We start from the raw sequence: 17,373 nt of genomic DNA, 5'->3' as shown, positions 1-17,373 counted from the left end.
TTCCAGCGTGGGCCCTCTCTGAGGCGGAGCACAGCTCCGGTGAGGGGTGGGGATCCCCGTGGGGGGATGTGGAGGATGGGGACAACTCGGTCCTGTCCCCCACTGGCTCTTGGCCAGTTTGGGAAGCAGCAGGGGGATGCTGGCCCTGGGCAATGTGACACAGCACCCCCGCCCAGTCCCAGAGTGGCAGGAGCAGGGTGCAGTGGTCAAACCTCCTCCCTCCCCTCATCTCCTGCTCCCACCGCAGAGGCCCCAGAGGCAGCGCCAAGCACAGAACACCCCGGGCCTGGTTCTTGGCACGTGCTTATTTAGGCAGGGGAACCCCTGAGACAGCAGGGGGTAGGATGGGGGGAGCCCACAGCTGGGGCCAGGTGAGGATTGGGGGGGCTGGGACGGGCATGGGGGGGCAGAGGACGAACAGGGACGGAGCAGATCCGCAGGGGCAGGAGTTCGTTCAGGAGCCCTGTGGGGAAAAAGGGAGAACTCGGCAGCCGTGGTGGGCTGGGGCCTGGGAGAGACGGACGTTACCTGCAGCCGGGGGAACGGAGCACCCTGAAACACAGAGAGACAAGGTCAGCGTCGGAGCAGGGGCAGCTCCCGTGGGACAGAACCGCAGCCCCCCCACCCCACGCACAGGACACACCCCGAACCCCAGGGGCCCCCCACCCCGTGTCCCGACCGCTCACCTTCTTGCGCATGTAGAGGAAGAGCCCCAGTGCCAGGAAGATGAGCCCCAGCACGAAGCCCCCCACCCCCGTCAGCATCTTGCTCCTGCCAGCGTCCGACTGCAGCGCTGTGGGGACCAGAGCAGGGGGTCAGGGCTGGGGGAGCCCCCGTCCCCCTCCCCACCTCCATCAGGGCCTTGGGCCCCCACCCCAGGGTGCCAGACAGGGCCAGGCCTTACCCCAGTGCTGGCTGACGGGGTGCTGCAGGCTGACGTGCTCCACCTGGCACCTGTAGGTGTCCCCGCGCTGCGGGGTGGTTTCCAGCATCACCAGCACCTGGTAGGTCCAGTCTCCGTTCTGGATCACGTCCGTGGACACCACACGCTCCGTCTCCTCCTGCCCGTTCTTGAACCACTTCACCTCAATCTCCGCGGGGTAGAAATCCATCACAGCGCAAACCAGCCTGTCGGTCTGGGGCAGGGAGCTCGACTGCATAGGGTAGATTTCCACCTCGGGCTGAACTGGGGGAGAGTGAGAGAGAGCTGGGAAGGGGCTGGGACAACACAGGGGCCACCCAGCCTGGCCCAGGGCCGTCCCTGTGGTCCCCACGCAGGACGTGCCCAGCGAGGGTGCAAGGGACTCGTGGAAGGGCGCAGGGGTTTTGCTCGGGGCTGCCCGGGGCCCTGCCCAACGGCATGGACACGCTCTCCCCTCCTGCGAGCTCCGGGGCTTGGCTCGTGCCTGTCCCCCAGGGAAGTGTTCTGCCACGCACTCACCTCTCCTCTCCAAGGTGAAAGGGGTCAACACCCCGTAGTTATTTCGGCAGTACGTGTCCACCTCGGCCCGTGTCTGCTCCAGAAAGTCCTGCTGGCTGTTCCAGTACTTGGCGTCAGGCTCGCCCAGGGGGCTGTCAGCCACAAAGTGCCCCACATCGCTGTCAAAGTGCACGAGATGCTGCCGGTTGTGGATGTACATCTCCACAAATCTCACCTTCTTGGTGCCGTTGAGGTACTCACACTCGGATTCGAACAACTCCTGAAAAACCCCTGTTTGTGCAGGGCGGCAGGTCAGGGTGGCCGGCTCCCCCTCCCCAGGTGCTCTCAGCACCCCAGGCAGGGCAGGGGAGGGCAGGGAGGCACCGTGGAGCCCCCTCCCCGTCGCCACTTTCCTCCCAGCCTCCCCCATAGCCACACCGCTCTGATAGCACTGGCGGTGCGATCCTGAGCCTGTGAGGACTCAACTTCCCAGCCTGGGGACTGGGAAGAGCCAGAGGGGACCCGGGGGGAGGGGAGACTGTCACCCAGACAGTGGGGGGCAGGAGGGGACATGAGAAGGGGCCGATGCAGGGACAGAGCCCAAGGGAAGGGAGCCAGGGCAGAACTGAGCCAGGAGGCTGTTCCTGGGGTTCAGCAAGGGGGGGGACCACCTCCCCAAACTGTTTGGGAACCGGGTCTCACCTGGAGCCCACCGCTCCCAGGCCCTGCAGAGGACAGACGACAGGACAAGGGGTGCGGTGGGTGCAGCCCTCACACGCCTGCAGGGTGGTCCCAGGGGCAGGGGGGTCTTCTCCTCACCGTTCCCCCACCGACACCCAGCACCTCCCAGGGGACGCGTGGGATCCATCCCCACCAAGACCCTTCCCACGCTGACAGTCTGAGCTCACCTGAGGTCTTCTCGCCATGAGCCGGGTGGGCTCCCAGCACCACCAGTGCCACCAGCACGGCCCCAGCTCCCAGGACACGACCAGTCTCCATTGCTGCTCACAGAAGAGGCTGGAAAGGTGCTGGGACCCCCGAGCGAGCCAGACTCTGCCCGTTCAGGGTATCATCCCGGTCCTGCCCAGTGCCGGGACTGGGTCTACCAGCAAGGACCAGTGAGGAGCGAGGCTGGGCAGCATCACCCGTCACCAGGTAGAGCCAGGCCCCACAGGGCTCCCTCTGACACTTGTCCCATGCTGGAGCAGCAACTCCACGGAGGAAGCTGCCGACCCCAGACAGCGTTGGGGCTCCCCGGCCTTGGTGGCAGCGCTGGGGCTCCCCGGCCTTGGTGGCCCCCACCTCCACCCTCCCCAGAGCCCTCTCCAGGGGTGTGCACAGCTCAAGTTCAACCGTGCACCTCCACCGGACCCTGCCTGAGCGTCAGTCTGTCTGTCTGCTCTGCAGGGCGCTCTGTGCTGCTCCTCTGCCTGGGAACAGATGTGTCAGCGTCAGGGCTCCCTCCTATTGGCTGAGCCCTTGGGGGGGGGCCTGTCCCCTGCAGAACGGGGCCCCCAGCACACAGCTCCCAGGCCCAAGAGCAACGCCTGCCCCTCGCCTGGTCCCGCTCTCGCTGCCCGGTGCCAGGAGAGGCGATGGCTGGAGGACGAGGCATCCCGCTGGCGCTGCTGGCTGTGCTGACCCTGCAGGGCGTGGGGGCCGTGAAAGGTGCGTGAGGGTGCCGGGGCCATGGGGTGGTGGGTCTGGGGGCAGAGGTGGGGCACGGGGTGCCCTGCACCCATGGGGTGGGTGGTGTGGGGATGGCGTAAGGGTTGGAGCAGGGCCCAGGGCATGGAGAGCTGCGTCCCTCCAGCTGCAGGTCACCCCTGGGTGGGGATGGGCCCCAGGTGCACCCCAGGAGGGCAGGGCAGGCTGCGGAGCAGGGGGGCCAGGATGCTCGTTCCCTGCCCTCCCCCGGCCCAGGCCTCCCTGCCCTTCCACCCCCAGTGCCCCAGCTCCGTGGGTCAGGTCCTTGCAGCACCCACTGCTCCTGGGTGGCCCTTTGCAGTGGCTGTGCCCAACGGCCTGGCCCAGACGGGGTTATTGTGTGGGGCAGGACAGCCAGTGGCGAAGTCCTTGGGGCCCTGGGACTGCCACCCCCCCTGCAGCATGTCTGGGGACAGGCCCCTGTGGTCCCCACAGCCTGTCACTGGCCCCGGCCTCAGGTGATGAGGAAGGGAAACCTCCTGATGGCACGGAGGTGCTGGAGTTGGGGGCTGGGGGCAGAGCAGATACCTGACCACTCCCTTTCCTGGGGAGGGGGCGGCTCTGGGGGACCCCTGAGGGAAGGGAGAAGCTCAGGGTGGGCTGCTCTCCCCATCAGGGCCTCCCTGTGCTCTCGCAGTGTCCCCAGGGAACCTGTGGGGAGATGGGGCAAGCCCTGTGGCCGTGGGAAGGGCACTGACCCTAATGCCTGTCCGTTGCCAGTGGGGAACGTGCTGATCCAGACTGACTTCCAACAGCGGGATGAGAGGCTTCAGCAGGAGGGCGGCCAGTTCATGTTTGATTTCGATGGGGACGAGATCTTCCACGTGGACCTGCAGAAGCAGGAGACCACCTGGCGCCTGCCCGAGTTCGGGACGTTCGCCAGCTTCGAGGCACAGGGAGCACTGCAGAACGCAGCTGTAGGCAAACAGAACTTGGAGATCATGATGGAAAGGTCCAACCGCTCACAGGGAACCATCGGTAACAACCCAGCCACAGCACGGCCAGTGCCTTCACCCGTGGGGACCCTGCCACGGCCATCGCTCCCACAGCCAGCGGCTCAGCTGGCAGTGGGGTGCACAGTGCCCTGCTCCCCTGGAGCATGTGGGGACCTGGGCACAGCCCCAAGCTGGGGCACAGCATCTCTCTGTGGAGCACAACGAGGCCAGGTCTATGGGGCAGGAAGCCTCAGCCCAGCCCAAGGCAGTGAAGCCTGGCCGGCCCCAGACTGCACTAACCCCTTCTCCATCTCCCCCCAGCACCACCCGAGGTGACGGTGTTCTCTGAGGACCCTGTGGAGCTGGGGGACCCCAACGTCCTGATCTGCTACGTGGACAAGTTCTGGCCCTCCGTGATCTCCATCACGTGGCTGAGGAATGGGCAGGAGGTGAAGGACAGTGTCCTCGAGACCGTTTTCTACTGAGGGCAGGACCGCACCTTCCGCAATTTCTCCCACCTGCCCTTCATCCCCACCCGAGGGGACTACTATGACTGCCGCGTGCAGCACTGGGGGCTGGCCACCGCCCTCCTGAAGCACTGGGGTGAGGAGGGGTGCTGGGCTGGGGCCTGGACGCCTGGGTCCCCTCCCCTTGCAGGCAGCGAGGGGGGCTCAGCACCCCGTCCTCACCCACCCTCCCCCCTCCGCAGAGCCCCAGGTGCCCCTCCCCACCTCTGAGAGCACCGAGACCCTGGTGTGCACCCTGGGCCTGGCCGTGGGCATCGTCGGCATCATCGTGGGCACCATCCTCATCATCAAGGCCATGAAGATGAACAGCGCCCGCAACCAGCGGGACCCCTTTTGAGGAGGCAGAGCCCAGGGCCCCCCACCAGCCCTCACCATCACGTCCCGGCTGTGTGCCCCACCCTCCAGCTCTGTCCCCACGGCCAAGCCCTGTGCCCCCCGTGCCAACCAGCTCCATGGCCCAACCACAAGCCGTGTACCCCACCCCACGCCCCGCGTCCCAGCCCTGCACCGCGCATCCCTGCCCCGAGCCCCCCAGCCCCGCTCCACCCCACTGGTGCCCCCTTGCCTTGCCCCATGGACACCCCACTGACAGGGGCTCCAGCTTCCCGGGCTCTGGGGTGCTTCTGAGCAGCAGTAAAGGTGGCCGGGGACGCCCAACACCACTGAATCTGTTTGTCACCAGTTCATCTGCACCCTGCTCGTCCCGGTGATACAGGGTGGTGGGGAACAGGGCGACTGGGGGGGGCTGTGGGGCTGGCAGGGCTGTGGGAGGGGTTTAGGGGAGGGAGCAGCGGCAGCAGAGGGGGATCAGGACGCCTGGGTCCTTGCAGGGTGTGGTGGGTGCCATGTTGGGGTGCAGGGCAGCGTCCCATGAGGGGGCGCTGCAGGAGGGACAGGAGCGGCCATCACCGCCGGGGCTGGACAGGGTGCCCCACCCCAGAGCCCTGCACTTGCCCCCACCCAAAACAGTGGGGTCAGGCACCAGGAGGGGGACACGGAGCCACCGATCGGTGCAGGCGAGGGGACCCGTCACCCCTCATCCCCATCCCTGATCCATCCCCGGGGGCGGCTGGATGCAGGCTCTGCTGCCCGCCCCCCCCACGGGACGGGGTGTTGGCCCCCCCTCGCAGTGTCCCCCCACAGTCGGCAGCCCCAGGCCACCAAGCACATCTGGTCCCCACTGAGGAGTCAGAGCCCTGTCATGGACCCACGGCCACGGGGAAGGGAGTGACCCACCCCTGCCCCACTGTCCCCAGATAACCAGGGACGGAGGGTACCGCGACACTTTATTAGGCAGAGCCGGAGCAGCCGAGGGCCACCGTCGCAGGGCCCTGGGGACCCCGGGGCCGCAGAGCAGCGACAGCGAAGCTGAGCTGGGATGGGAGGGGGTGACCCCGGGGATCAGTGTGGGGACGTGGGGCTCCGGGCCGGGGCAGCGCGAGGCAGAGGTGACGCTGGGGACAGAGGGCGGACGGCGGCGGAGCAGATCCGCAGGGGCAGGAGTTTGTTCAGGAGCCCTGTAGGGAGAGAAGAGGGGGTGACCACCGGCATGGGACGGTGTGTCCCCAGGGCTCTGCCCCGGTGCTATCGGGGACACACTCCATACGGACACACTGCCCCTGGGAGCGGCTGGGCACCAGCCCACACAGGGAGGGTGGAGCAGGGTGGGGGCAGACGGACGTTACCTGCAGCCGGGGGAACGGAGCGCCCTGAAACACAGAGAGACAAGGTCAGCATCGGAGCAGGGGCAGCTCCCGTGGGACAGAACCGCAGCCCCCCCACCCCACGCACAGGACACACCCCGAACCCCAGGGGCCCCCCACCCCGTGTCCCGACCGCTCACCTTCTTGCGCATGTAGAGGAAGAGCCCCAGTGCCAGGAAGATGAGCCCCAGCACGAAGCCCCCCACCCCCGTCAGCATCTTGCTCCTGCCAGCGTCCGACTGCAGCGCTGTGGGGACCAGAGCAGGGGGTCAGGGCTGGGGGAGCCCCCGTCCCCCTCCCCACCTGGATCAGGGCCTTGGGCCCCCACCCCAGGGTGCCAGACAGGGCCAGGCCTTACCCCAGTGCTGGCTGACGGGGTGCTGCAGGCTGACGTGCTCCACCTGGCACCTGTAGGTGTCCCCGCGCTGCGGGGTGGTTTCCAGCATCACCAGCACCTGGTAGGTCCAGTCTCCGTTCTGGATCACGTCCGTGGACACCACACGCTCCGTCTCCTCCTGCCCGTTCTTGAACCACTTCACCTCAATCTCCGCGGGGTAGAAATCCATCACAGCGCAAACCAGCCTGTCGGTCTGGGGCAGGGAGCTCGACTGCATAGGGTAGATTTCCACCTCGGGCTGAACTGGGGGAGAGTGAGAGAGAGCTGGGAAGGGGCTGGGACAACACAGGGGCCACCCAGCCTGGCCCAGGGCCGTCCCTGTGGTCCCCACGCAGGACGTGCCCAGCGAGGGTGCAAGGGACTCGTGGAAGGGCGCAGGGGTTTTGCTCGGGGCTGCCCGGGGCCCTGCCCAACGGCATGGACACGCTCTCCCCTCCTGCGAGCTCCGGGGCTTGGCTTGTGCCCATCCCCCAGGGAAGTGTTCTGCCACACACTCACCTCTTCTCTCCACAGTGAAAGGGGTCCACACCCTGTAGTTATTTCGGCAGACTCTGTCCACCTCGGCCCGTGTCTGCTCCAGCACATCCGGCTGGCTGTTCCAGTACTTGGCGTCAGGCTCTCCCAGGGGGCTGTCAGCCACATAGTGCCCCACATCGCTGTCGAAGTGCACGTACTGCTGCCGGTTGTAGATGTACCTCACCACATTCCTCACCTTCTCGGTGCCGTTGCTGAAGTAACAGTCGCCCTTAAAATACTCCTGGAAATACCCTGCTCGTGCAGACATGCGGAGGTCAGGGCTCCTGCCATCACTCTCTGTCCCCAGCCATCCAGGGCCCCGGGAGATGCAGCAGTGCCCAAGGGCTGGGGAGGTGGGGAGGATGCCATGGGACCCCCCTCTACACCATCCCGCTCCCCCTTTTGCACTCATCTCCTCCCTTCACAGCATCCTCCTGCACCCAGCTCCACCCCGATCTCTGTTTAGGGTCTAATCCCCCTCCCAGCACCCAGCACCTCCCCATGCCGTGGGCCTGAGCTCACCTGAGGTCTTCTCGCCATGAGCCAGGTGGGCTCCCAGCACCACCAGTGCCACCAGCACGGCCCCAGCTCCCAGGACACGACCAGTCTCCATTGCTGCTCACAGCAGAGGCTGGAAAGGTGCTGGGACCCCCGAGCGAGCCAGACTCTGCCTGTTCCGGGTATCACCCCGGTCCTGCCCAGTGCCGGGACTGGGTCTCCCAGCAAGGACCAGTGAGGAGCGAGGCTGGGCAGCATCACCCGTCACCAGGCAGAGCCGGGCCCCACAGGGCTCCCTCTGACACTTGCCCATGGCTGCAGCCTGGTCCCTCTGCACCCCAGGGCAGGGAGCAGGATCCAGCCCATGCCTGTAGGGGTGGGAGAGCGACCCCAGCACCCACAGAGACTGCAGGGAGCCAGGCCCCAAGGAGAACCCTGATGTGGGCCCCCACAAGTTGTGTCCTGGTAGTGGGGCTCTGTCTGAGCGTCCTTCTGTCTGTCTGCTCTGCAGGGCGCTCTGTGCTGCTCCTCTGCCTGGGAACAGATGTGTCAGCGTCAGGGCTCCCTCCTAGAGGCTGCCCCTCTTGGGGGGGGGCCTGTCCCCTGCAGAACGGGGCCCCCAGCACACAGCTCCCCGGCCCAAGAGCAACGCCTGCCCCTCACCTGGTCCCGCTCTCGCTGCCCGGTGCCAGGAGAGGCGATGGCTGGAGGACGAGGCATCCCGCTGGCGCTGCTGGCTGTGCTGACCCTGCAGGGCGTGGGGGCCGTGAAAGGTGCGTGAGGGTGGCGGGGCCATGGGGTGGTGGGTCTGGGGGCAGAGGTGGGGCATGGGGTGCCCTGCACCCATGGGGTCTGGTACCAGGGCAGGATCAGGCACTGCCCAGGGCATGGGGAGCTCTGTCCCTCCCTGGCTGTGGGTAACCCCTGTGTGGGGAGGGGCCCCCAGGCTCACCCCAGGAGGGCAGGCTGTAGGAAGGGGGGGGGACCCTTTGCCAGGTCTCCCTGCCCGCCTGCCACCCACCCAGTGTCCTGGCTCTGTGGGTCAGGTCCCTGTAGCACCCAGCGATGACGAGTGCCACTTTGCAAGAGCTCCGGTGGCCTGGCTGAAAGGAAAGTTGAGGTGTGGGGCAGGAGCGCTGGTGCCCCAGGGCCCTGGGACCTCCTACCCCACCTCACTGCGTGTCTGGGAGCAGGCCAGGGTCCCGCAGCTATGCTAGACCATCGCTGGCCCCAGCCTGAGGACGACAAACCGCCCCTGGAGAGGACACTGCTGGAGATGGGGCAAAGATGGGGGGCCAGGGGGTCCCTTCTGCAGGGGCTCTGTGTCTCCCAACCCCATGACCCTGCGGTGGTGGGGAGAAGCTCAGGGTGGGCTCTTGTCCCCATCAGTGCCTCCCCGACCCCTTGCGGTGTCCCTGGTGGGAGCCCTGGAGGGTGAGGAGAACATGCTGGGGCGGCCCCATTGCGGTGGGCGGTGCTGCCCCTAATGCCTGTCTCCTGGCAGTGGGGAACACGATCCACCAAGCCGAGTTCCAGCAGCGGATTGAGTCATTGCAGCAGGAGGATGGGGAGTTCCAGCAGTCATTCAATGCTGATGAGGTCTTCCACGTGGACCTGCAGAAGCAGGAGACCACCTGGCGCCTGCCCGAGTTCGGGACGTTCACCACCTTCGAGGCCCAGGGAGCACTGCAGAACGCAGCTGTAGGCAAACAGAACTTGGAGATCATGATGGAAAGGTCCAACCGCTCACAGGGCACCATCGGTAACAACCCAGCCACAGCATGGCCAGTGCCTTCACCCCTGGGGACCCTGCCACGGCCATCGCTCCCACAGCCAGCGGCTCAGCTGGCAGTGGGGTGCACAGTGCCCTGCTCCCCTGGAGCATGTGGGGACCCGGGCACAGCCCTAAGCTGGGATGGGAGGGGGGGGTCTCCTTGGGTGGGCAGTGAGGCACAACAGGGCCTTTTCTAACCAGCCCCGGGCGCTGTGGGGCCTGGCTGAACCCAGGCTCTAGGGCAGCACTAACTCCTCCCTCCTCCCCATTGTCACAAGTGCCACCCGAGGTGACGGTGTTCCCAAAACGCCGAGTGGAGATGGGTGACCCCAACGTCCTGATCTGCTACGTGGACAAGTTCTGGCCCTCCGTGATCTCCATCACGTGGCTGAGGAACGGGCAGGAGGTGACGGATGGTGTCCTCGAGACCGTTTTCTACCCACGGGAGGACAACAGCTTCCGCAAGTTCTCCTACCTGCCCTTCATCCCCACCCGGGGGGACTACTACGACTGCCGCGTGCAGCACTGGGGGCTGGCCACCGCCCTCCTGAAGCACTGGGGTGAGGAGGGGCGCTGGGCTGAGGCCTGGACGCCTGGGTCCCCTCCCCTTGCAGGCAAGCGAGGGGGGCTCAGCATCCCGTCCTCACGCACCCTCACCTCTCCACAGAGCCCCAGGTGCCCCTCCCCGCCTCTGAGAGCACCGAGACCCTGGTGTGCGCCCTGGGCCTGGCCGTGGGCATCGTCGGCATCATCGTGGGCACCATCCTCATCATCAAGGCCATGAAGATGAACAGCGCCCGCAACCAGCAGGACCCCTTTTGAGGAGGCAGAGCCCAGGGCCCCCCACCAGCCCTCACCATCACGTCCCGGCTGTGTGCCCCACCCTCCAGCTCCGTCCCCACGGCCAAGCCCTGTGCCCCCCATGCCAACCAGCTCCGTGCCCCATGGCCCAACCACAAGCCGTGTACCCCACCCCACACCCTGCGTCCCAGCCCTGCACCGCGCATCCCTGCCCCGAGCCCCCCAGCCCCGCTCCACCCCACCGGTGCCCCCTTGCCTTGCCCCATGGACACCCCACTGACAGGGGCTCCAGCTTCCCGGGCTCTGGGGTGCTTCTGAGCAGCAGTAAAGGTGGCCGGGGACAGCCCAACACCATTGAATCTGTTTGTCACCGGTTCATCTGCACCCTGCTCGTCCCGGTGATACAGGGTGGTGGGGAACAGGGCGACTGGGGGGGGCTGTGGGGCTGGCAGGGCTGTGGGAGGGGTTTGGGGGAGGGAGCAGCGGCAGCAGAGGGGGATCAGGACGCCTGGGTCCTTGCAGGGTGTGGTGGGTGCCATGTTGGGGTGCAGGGCAGCGTCCCATGAGGGGGCGCTGCAGGAGGGACAGGAGCGGCCATCACCACCGGGGCTGGACAGGGTGCCCCACCCCAGAGCCCTGCACTTGCCCCCACCCAAAACAGTGGGGTCAGGCACCAGGAGGGGGACACGGAGCCACCGATCGGTGCAGGCGAGGGGACCCGTCACCCCTCATCCGCATCCCTGATCCATCCCCGGGGGCGGCTGGATGCAGGCTCTGCTGCCCGCCCCCCCCACGGGACGGGGTGTTGGCCCCCCCTCGCAGTGTCCCCCCACAGTCGGCAGCCCCAGGCCACCAAGCACATCTGGTCCCCACTGAGGACTCAGAGCCCTGTCATGGACCCACGGCCACGGGGAAGGGAGTGACCCACCCCTGCCCCACTGTCCCCAGATAACCAGGGACGGAGGGTACCGCGACACTTTATTAGGCAGAGCCGGAGCAGCCGAGGGCCACCGTCGCAGGGCCCTGGGGACCCCGGGGCCGCAGAGCAGCGACAGCGAAGCTGAGCTGGGATGGGAGGGGGTGACCCCGGGGATCAGTGTGGGGACGTGGGGCTCCGGGCCGGGGCAGCACGAGGCAGAGGTGACGCTGGGGACAGAGGACGGACGGCGGCGGAGCAGATCCGCAGGGGCAGGAGTTTGTTCAGGAGCCCTGTAGGGAGAGAAGAGGGGGTGACCACCGGCATGGGACGGTGTGTCCCCAGGGCTCTGCCCCGGTGCTATCGGGGACACACTCCATACGGACACACTGCCCCTGGGAGCGGCTGGGCACCAGCCCACACAGGGAGGGTGGAGCAGGGTGGGGGCAGACGGACGTTACCTGCAGCCGGGGGAACGGAGCGCCCTGAAACACAGAGAGACAAGGTCAGCATCGGAGCAGGGGCAGCTCCCGTGGGACAGAACCGCAGCCCCCCCACCCCACGCACAGGACACACCCCGAACCCCAGGGACCCCCCACCCCGTGTCCCGACCGCTCACCTTCTTGCGCATGTAGAGGAAGAGCCCCAGTGCCAGGAAGATGAGCCCCAGCACGAAGCCCCCCACCCCCGTCAGCATCTTGCTCCTGCCAGCGTCCGACTGCAGCGCTGTGGGGACCAGAGCAGGGGGTCAGGGCTGGGGGAGCCCCCGTCCCCCTCCCCACCTGGATCAGGGCCTTGGGCCCCCACCCCAGGGTGCCAGACAGGGCCAGGCCTTACCCCAGTGCTGGCTGACGGGGTGCTGCAGGCTGACGTGCTCCACCTGGCACGTGTAGGTGTCCCCGCGCTGCGGGGTGGTTTCCAGCATCACCAGCACCTGGTAGGTCCAGTCTCCATTCTGTATCACGTCCGTGGACACCACACGCTCCGTCTCCTCCTGCCCATTCTTGAACCACTTCACCTCAATCTCCGCAGGGTAAAAGCCCGTCACAGCGCAAACCAGCCTGTCGGTCTGGGGCAGGGAGCTCGACTGCATGGGGGAGACCCTCACCTTGGGCTGAACTGGGGGAGAGTGAGAGAGAGCTGGGAAGGGGCTGGGACAACACAGGGGCCACCCAGCCTGGCCCAGGGCCGTCCCTGTGGTCCCCACGCAGGACGTGCCCAGCGAGGGTGCAAGGGACTCGTGGAAGGGCGCAGGGGTTTTGCTCGGGGCTGCCCGGGGCCCTGCCCAACGGCATGGACACGCTCTCCCCTCCTGCGAGCTCTGGGGCTTGGCTCGTGCCTGTGTCCCAGGGAAGTGTTCTGCCACGCACTCACCTCTCCTCTCCACGATGAAAGGGGTCAACACCCTGTAGTTGTGTCGGCAGAACGTGTCCACAGCAGCCTGTTTCTGCTCCAGCAGATCTGGCTGGCTGTTCCAGTACTTGGCGTCAGGCTCGCCCAGGGGGCTGTCAGCCACAAAGTGCCCCACATCGCTGTCAAAGTGCACGAGCTGCTGCCGGTTGTAGATGTACATGTGCACTAATCTCACCTTGTCGGTGCCGTTGAGGTACTCACACTTGGCCTTCGCTATCTCCTGAAAAACCCCTGTTTGTGCAGGGCGGCAGGTCAGGGTGGCCGGCTCCCCCTCCCCAGGTGCTCTCAGCACCCCAGGCAGGGCAGGGGAGGGCAGGGAGGCACTGTGGAGCCCCCTCCCCGTCGCCACTTTCCTCCCAGCCTCCCCCATAGCCACACCGCTCTGATAGCACTGGCGGTGCGATCCTGAGCCTGTGAGGACTCAACTTCCCAGCCTGGGGACTGGGAAGAGCCAGAGGGGACCCGGGGGGAGGGGAGACTGTCACCCAGACAGTGGGGGGCAGGAGGGGACATGAGAAGGGGCCGATGCAGGGACAGAGCCCAAGGGAAGGGAGCCAGGGCAGAACTGAGCCAGGAGGCTGTTCCTGGGGTTCAGCAAGTGGGGGGACCACCTCCCCAAACTGTTTGGGAACCGGGTCTCACCTGGAGCCCACCGCTCCCAGGCCCTGCAGAGGACAGATGACAGGACAAGGGGTGCGGTGGGTGCAGCCCTCACACACCTGCAGGGTGGTCCCAGGGGCAGGGGGGTCTTCTCCTCACCGTTCCCCCACCGACACCCAGCACCTCCCAGGGGACGCGTGGGATCCATCCCCACCAAGACCCTTCCCACGCTGACAGTCTGAGCTCACCTGAGGTCTTCTCGCCATGAGCCGGGTGGGCTCCCAGCACCACCAGTGCCACCAGCACGGCCCCAGCTCCCAGGACACGACCAGTCTCCATCGCTGCTCACAGAAGAGGCTGGAAAGGTGCTGGGACCCCCGAGCGAGCCAGACTCTGCCCGTTCAGGGTATCACCCCGATCCTGCCCAGTGCCGGGACTGGGACTCCCAGTGAGGACCAGTGAGGAGCGAGGCTTAGCAGCATCACCCGTCACCAGGCAGAGCCAGGCCCCACAGGGCTCCCTCTGACACTTGTCCCATGCTGGAGCAGCAACTCCACGGAGGAAGCTGCCGACCCCAGACAGCGCTGGGGCTCCCCGGCCTTGGTGGCCCCCACCTCCACCCTCCCCAGAGCCCTCTCCAGGGGTGCGCGCAGCTCTAGTTTAACCGTGCACCTCCACCGGACCCTGCCTGAGCGTCAGTCTGTCTGTCTGCTCTGCAGGGTGCTCTGTGCTGCTCCTCTGCCTGGGAACAGATGTGTCAGTGTCAGGGCTCCCTCCTATTGGCTGAGCCCTTGGGGGGGGCCTGTCCCCTGCAGAACGGGGCCCCCAGCACACAGCTCCCCGGCCCAAGAGCAACGCCTGCCCCTCGCCTGGTCCCGCTCTCGCTGCCCGGTGCCAGGAGAGGCGATGGCTGGAGGACAAGGCATCCCGCTGGCGCTGCTGGCTGTGATGACCCTGCAGGGCGTGGGGGCCGTGAAAGGTGCGTGAGGGTGGCGGGGCCATGGGGTGGTGGGTCTGGGGGCAGAGGTGGGGCATGGGGTGCCCTGCACCCATGGGGTGGGTGGTGTGGGGATGGCGTAAGGGTTGGAGCAGGGCCCGGGGCATGGGGAGCTGCGTCCCTCCAGCTGCAGGTCACCCCTGGGTGGGGATGGGCCCCAGGTGCACCCCAGGAGGGCAGGGCAGGCTGCGGAGCAGGGGGGCCAGGATGCTCGTTCCCTGCCCTCCCCCGGCCCAGGCCTCCCTGCCCTTCCACCCCCAGTGCCCCAGCTCCGCGGGTCAGGTCCCTGCAGCACCCACTGCTCCTGGGTGGCCCTTTGCAGTGGCTGTGCCCAACGGCCTGGCCCAGACGGGGTTATTGTGTGGGGCAGGACAGCCAGTGGCGAAGTCCTTGGGGCCCTGGGACTGCCACCCCCTCTGCAGCATGTCTGGGGACTGGCCCCTGTGGTCCCCACAGCCTGTCACTGGCCCCGGCCTCAGGTGATGAGGAAGGGAAACCTCCTGATGGCATGGAGGTGCTGGAGTTGGGGGCTGGGGGCAGAGCAGATACCTGACCACTCCCTTTCCTGGGGAGGGGGCGGCTCTGGGGGACCCCTGAGGGAAGGGAGAAGCTCAGGGTGGGCTGCTCTCCCCATCAGGGCCTCCCTGTGCTCTCGCAGTGTCCCCAGGGAACCTGTGGGGAGATGGGGCAAGCCCTGTGGCCGTGGGAAGGGCACTGACCCTAATGCCTGTCCGTTGCCAGTGGGGAACGTGCTGATCCAGACTACATTCCACCAGCGGGATGAGAGGCTTCAGCAGGAGGGCAGCCAGTTCATGTTTGATTTCGATGGGGACGAGATCTTCCACGTGGACCTGCAGAAGCAGGAGACCATCTGGCGCCTGCCTGAGTTCGGGACGTTCGCCAGCTTCGAGGCACAGGGAGCTCTGCAGAACACAGCTGTAGGCAAACAGAACTTGGAGATCATGATGAAAAGGTCCAACCGCTCACAGGGAACCATCGGTAACAACCCAGCCACAGCACGGCCAGTGCCTTCACCCCTGGGGACCCTGCCACAGCCATTGCTCCCACAGCCAGCGGCTCAGCTGGCAGTGGGGTGCACAGTGCCCTGCTCCCCTGGAGCATGTGGGGACCTGGGCACAGCCCCAAGCTGGGGCACAGCATCTCTCTGTGGAGCACAACGAGGCCAGGTCTATGGGGCAGGAAGCCTCAGCCCAGCCCAAGGCAGTGAAGCCTGGCCAGCCCCAGACTGCACTAACCCCTTCTCCATCTCCCCCCAGCACCACCCGAGGTGACGGTGTTCTCTGAGGACCCCGTGGAGCTGGGGGACCCCAACGTCCTGATCTGCTACGTGGACAAGTTCTGGCCCTCCGTGATCTCCATCACGTGGCTGAGGAACGGGAATGAGGTGACGGATGGTGTCCTTGAGACCGTTTTCTACCCACGGGAGGACAACAGCTTCCACAAGTTCTCCTACCTGCCCTTCATCCCCACCCGGGGGGACTACTATGACTGCCGTGTGCAGCATGAGGGGCTGGCCACCGCCCTCCTGAAGCACTGGGGTGAGGAGGGGCGCTGGGCTGGGGCCTGGATGCCTGGGTCCCCTCCCCTTGCAGGCAGCGAGGGGGGCTCAGCACCCCGTCCTCACCCACCCTCACCCCTCCGCAGAGCCCCAGGTGCCCCTCCCCGCCTCCGAGAGCACCGAGACCCTGGTGTGCGCCCTGGGCCTGGCCGTGGGCATCGTCGGCATCATCGTGGGCACCATCCTCATCATCAAGGCCATGAAGATGAACAGCGCCCGCAACCAGCGGGGCCTCTTGTGAGGGGGCAGAGCCCAGGGCTCCCTGCCTCCCCCCAACCGGACCCTCTGTACCCTCAGCCAGCTCTCGCCTCAGCCTGGCAGGAGCTTCTCACCCCAGTGCCCCATATCCCTGCCCCACCTCGTCAGCACCCCCTTCTCCTGTGCGCATCACACACAGACATGCTGGAGACAGCTCCGGAGCCAGACCAGGCACAGGCCCATCCCCACATCGGGCTGGGCTGCTTCCCGTGGCTGGGGCGAGCCAGGGTGGCACCTGAGGCTGTTCTGGCTCACCCACTGCCAGGGAAAATTGCTGCTGAGCCTGGGCACCTGCACTGGTCCCAGTATCCAGCCCACACTGCCGCCACGCTGGGGCTGCCCTGCCCACAGCCCCTGGCTCCACGGCCATCTCCAGCTGGGGAGCAGCACCTCCTCCCAGCCCAGATGCGGGGGCTCCTCTGCAGACCCCTGAAGGGACGGGAGGTGTGCCCTGCCCCACAGCTCCCCCTTGGCGCACAGTCCTGTAACCCTCCGCTCCCGCTCTGCTGCTTCGTCACCACAATAAATTGGGTTGGGATTGACCCTGCCATGTGGCCCTCACCGTGAGTCTGTTCTCTGCACCGTGCTAGGAGGTGACTGCAGCTCTACAAGCCCCCTTGATGTCTGGGTGATCTATGGGGTGGTGGGTCGTGGGGCAGAGCTCCAGGGATCTAGCTCCAGCTCTTGGGCAGAGGGAAGGGGTAGGATGACCCCAGGACTCCTGGGTTGAACTAGCTGATGTAGGTGGGATCTTAGCACCACTAAAGAACAGTGCCAGGGAGGAGGTGCCCATTTATGGCTCCTGTGGGGGATCACAGAACCCATTGGCACATAGCCACACTCACGGCAAGGCCAGGAAGCAGCTTCCGGACAGCCCGACCCATCCTGCTGCAGCACAGACACCAGTGGTGGCCCCAGGGCATGTGGCTCCCTGGTTAACCAGGCGTGGGCAGAGCCAATGCCAGTCAGGGCCCAGACCCCGGGCAGGGGAGTCCTCGCTGGGTCCACCAGCACCCAGGGAGGCCCCTGGGGGTGGCTGGGCTCTGCGACACCAGTGTTCACCCCATGGGTGTGAAGGTGCGTGGCTGACCCCCTTGCTGGGCTAGGAGCTGGCCAAGGGATGACAGAGAGGGTGAACAGGCGAACTACAGGTGATGGGACTGGTTCATCCGACAGCCCTGTTCCTGCAGGCATTGTTCCCTTTCATGCACATACACATGCACACACACGCATGCACACACACATGTATCCTGGGCAGTGGAGGGGAACCCTGCAGCTGCCCCCGCGAGCCATTAGCTGGGGCAGGGGGGGGAGCAAAGATGGATCTTGCCC

At 66.5% G+C, this 17,373-nt stretch overlaps 6 protein-coding genes across 6 annotated transcripts; 3 read left to right on the top strand and 3 right to left on the bottom strand.

The window, feature by feature from the left end:
* Window positions 1-435: 435 nt before the first annotated feature.
* LOC142404148 (class II histocompatibility antigen, B-L beta chain-like) lies at window positions 436-2,452 on the bottom strand. The gene is made up of 6 exons (XM_075490589.1): window positions 2,329-2,452; window positions 1,442-1,711; window positions 905-1,186; window positions 687-793; window positions 529-552; window positions 436-463 (listed from the first exon to the last, which is right to left on the bottom strand). The coding sequence occupies exons 1-6, from the start codon at window positions 2,417-2,419 to the stop codon at window positions 455-457; spliced, it is 783 nt and encodes a 260-aa protein (XP_075346704.1). The 5' UTR covers window positions 2,420-2,452; the 3' UTR covers window positions 436-454.
* A 514-nt stretch (window positions 2,453-2,966) lies between these two features.
* Window positions 2,967-4,926, top strand: LOC142404135 (HLA class II histocompatibility antigen, DR alpha chain-like). Its single transcript, XM_075490578.1, is given in 4 exon segments — window positions 2,967-3,088; window positions 3,848-4,105; window positions 4,384-4,665; window positions 4,772-4,926. Coding segments are annotated over 4 exon segments (768 nt in total). The 5' UTR covers window positions 2,967-3,015.
* A 938-nt stretch (window positions 4,927-5,864) lies between these two features.
* On the bottom strand, window positions 5,865-7,879 carry LOC142404131 (class II histocompatibility antigen, B-L beta chain-like). The gene is made up of 6 exons (XM_075490574.1): window positions 7,728-7,879; window positions 7,188-7,457; window positions 6,651-6,932; window positions 6,433-6,539; window positions 6,275-6,298; window positions 5,865-6,106 (listed from the first exon to the last, which is right to left on the bottom strand). Exons 1-6 carry the CDS (start codon window positions 7,816-7,818, stop codon window positions 6,098-6,100), a joined length of 783 nt encoding a protein of 260 aa, XP_075346689.1. The 5' UTR covers window positions 7,819-7,879; the 3' UTR covers window positions 5,865-6,097.
* Window positions 7,880-8,354: 475 nt separating this feature from the next.
* On the top strand, window positions 8,355-10,546 carry LOC142404133 (HLA class II histocompatibility antigen, DR alpha chain-like). Its single transcript, XM_075490576.1, has 4 exons — window positions 8,355-8,476; window positions 9,208-9,465; window positions 9,756-10,037; window positions 10,145-10,546. The coding sequence occupies exons 1-4, from the start codon at window positions 8,404-8,406 to the stop codon at window positions 10,297-10,299; spliced, it is 768 nt and encodes a 255-aa protein (XP_075346691.1). The 5' UTR covers window positions 8,355-8,403; the 3' UTR covers window positions 10,300-10,546.
* A 699-nt stretch (window positions 10,547-11,245) lies between these two features.
* Window positions 11,246-13,695, bottom strand: LOC142404130 (class II histocompatibility antigen, B-L beta chain-like). Its single transcript, XM_075490571.1, has 6 exons — window positions 13,456-13,695; window positions 12,569-12,838; window positions 12,032-12,313; window positions 11,814-11,920; window positions 11,656-11,679; window positions 11,246-11,487 (listed from the first exon to the last, which is right to left on the bottom strand). Exons 1-6 carry the CDS (start codon window positions 13,544-13,546, stop codon window positions 11,479-11,481), a joined length of 783 nt encoding a protein of 260 aa, XP_075346686.1. The 5' UTR covers window positions 13,547-13,695; the 3' UTR covers window positions 11,246-11,478.
* A 357-nt stretch (window positions 13,696-14,052) lies between these two features.
* On the top strand, window positions 14,053-16,583 carry LOC142404132 (HLA class II histocompatibility antigen, DR alpha chain-like). The gene is made up of 4 exons (XM_075490575.1): window positions 14,053-14,186; window positions 14,946-15,203; window positions 15,482-15,763; window positions 15,870-16,583. The coding sequence occupies exons 1-4, from the start codon at window positions 14,114-14,116 to the stop codon at window positions 16,022-16,024; spliced, it is 768 nt and encodes a 255-aa protein (XP_075346690.1). The 5' UTR covers window positions 14,053-14,113; the 3' UTR covers window positions 16,025-16,583.
* Window positions 16,584-17,373: the final 790 nt, after the last annotated feature.

Source organism: Mycteria americana, unplaced genomic scaffold (genome assembly GCF_035582795.1).
Source record: "Mycteria americana isolate JAX WOST 10 ecotype Jacksonville Zoo and Gardens unplaced genomic scaffold, USCA_MyAme_1.0 Scaffold_79, whole genome shotgun sequence".
In the NCBI taxonomy this organism is placed as follows: Eukaryota; Metazoa; Chordata; class Aves; order Ciconiiformes; family Ciconiidae; genus Mycteria; species Mycteria americana.
The sequence above is the reverse complement of the archived record's forward strand: the minus strand, read 5'-3'. Positions and strand labels throughout refer to the sequence as shown.

What these genes read in the sequence shown, in the direction of transcription:
- LOC142404133 (XM_075490576.1), top strand. Translation starts at nt 8,404, where the DNA reads ATGGCTGGAGGACGAGGCATCCCGCTGGCGCTGCTGGCTGTGCTGACC. An exon ending in GGGCGTGGGGGCCGTGAAAG is followed by an intron (nt 8,477 to 9,207) that starts GTGCGTGAGGGT and finishes GTCTCCTGGCAG; the next exon opens with TGGGGAACACGATCCACCAA. An exon ending in CCGCTCACAGGGCACCATCG is followed by an intron (nt 9,466 to 9,755) that starts GTAACAACCCAG and finishes CATTGTCACAAG; the next exon opens with TGCCACCCGAGGTGACGGTG.
- LOC142404130 (XM_075490571.1), bottom strand. Translation starts at nt 13,546, where the DNA reads ATGGAGACTGGTCGTGTCCTGGGAGCTGGGGCCGTGCTGGTGGCACTG. An exon ending in TTTCATCGTGGAGAGGAGAG is followed by an intron (nt 12,314 to 12,568) that starts GTGAGTGCGTGG and finishes ACTCTCCCCCAG; the next exon opens with TTCAGCCCAAGGTGAGGGTC. An exon ending in CCCCGTCAGCCAGCACTGGG is followed by an intron (nt 11,921 to 12,031) that starts GTAAGGCCTGGC and finishes TGGTCCCCACAG; the next exon opens with CGCTGCAGTCGGACGCTGGC.
- LOC142404132 (XM_075490575.1), top strand. Translation starts at nt 14,114, where the DNA reads ATGGCTGGAGGACAAGGCATCCCGCTGGCGCTGCTGGCTGTGATGACC. An exon ending in CCGCTCACAGGGAACCATCG is followed by an intron (nt 15,204 to 15,481) that starts GTAACAACCCAG and finishes ATCTCCCCCCAG; the next exon opens with CACCACCCGAGGTGACGGTG. An exon ending in CGCCCTCCTGAAGCACTGGG is followed by an intron (nt 15,764 to 15,869) that starts GTGAGGAGGGGC and finishes ACCCCTCCGCAG; the next exon opens with AGCCCCAGGTGCCCCTCCCC.
- LOC142404131 (XM_075490574.1), bottom strand. Translation starts at nt 7,818, where the DNA reads ATGGAGACTGGTCGTGTCCTGGGAGCTGGGGCCGTGCTGGTGGCACTG. An exon ending in CCCCGTCAGCCAGCACTGGG is followed by an intron (nt 6,540 to 6,650) that starts GTAAGGCCTGGC and finishes TGGTCCCCACAG; the next exon opens with CGCTGCAGTCGGACGCTGGC. An exon ending in TCCTCTACATGCGCAAGAAG is followed by an intron (nt 6,299 to 6,432) that starts GTGAGCGGTCGG and finishes TCTGTGTTTCAG; the next exon opens with GGCGCTCCGTTCCCCCGGCT.
- LOC142404148 (XM_075490589.1), bottom strand. Translation starts at nt 2,419, where the DNA reads ATGGAGACTGGTCGTGTCCTGGGAGCTGGGGCCGTGCTGGTGGCACTG. An exon ending in TTTCACCTTGGAGAGGAGAG is followed by an intron (nt 1,187 to 1,441) that starts GTGAGTGCGTGG and finishes ACTCTCCCCCAG; the next exon opens with TTCAGCCCGAGGTGGAAATC. An exon ending in CCCCGTCAGCCAGCACTGGG is followed by an intron (nt 794 to 904) that starts GTAAGGCCTGGC and finishes TGGTCCCCACAG; the next exon opens with CGCTGCAGTCGGACGCTGGC.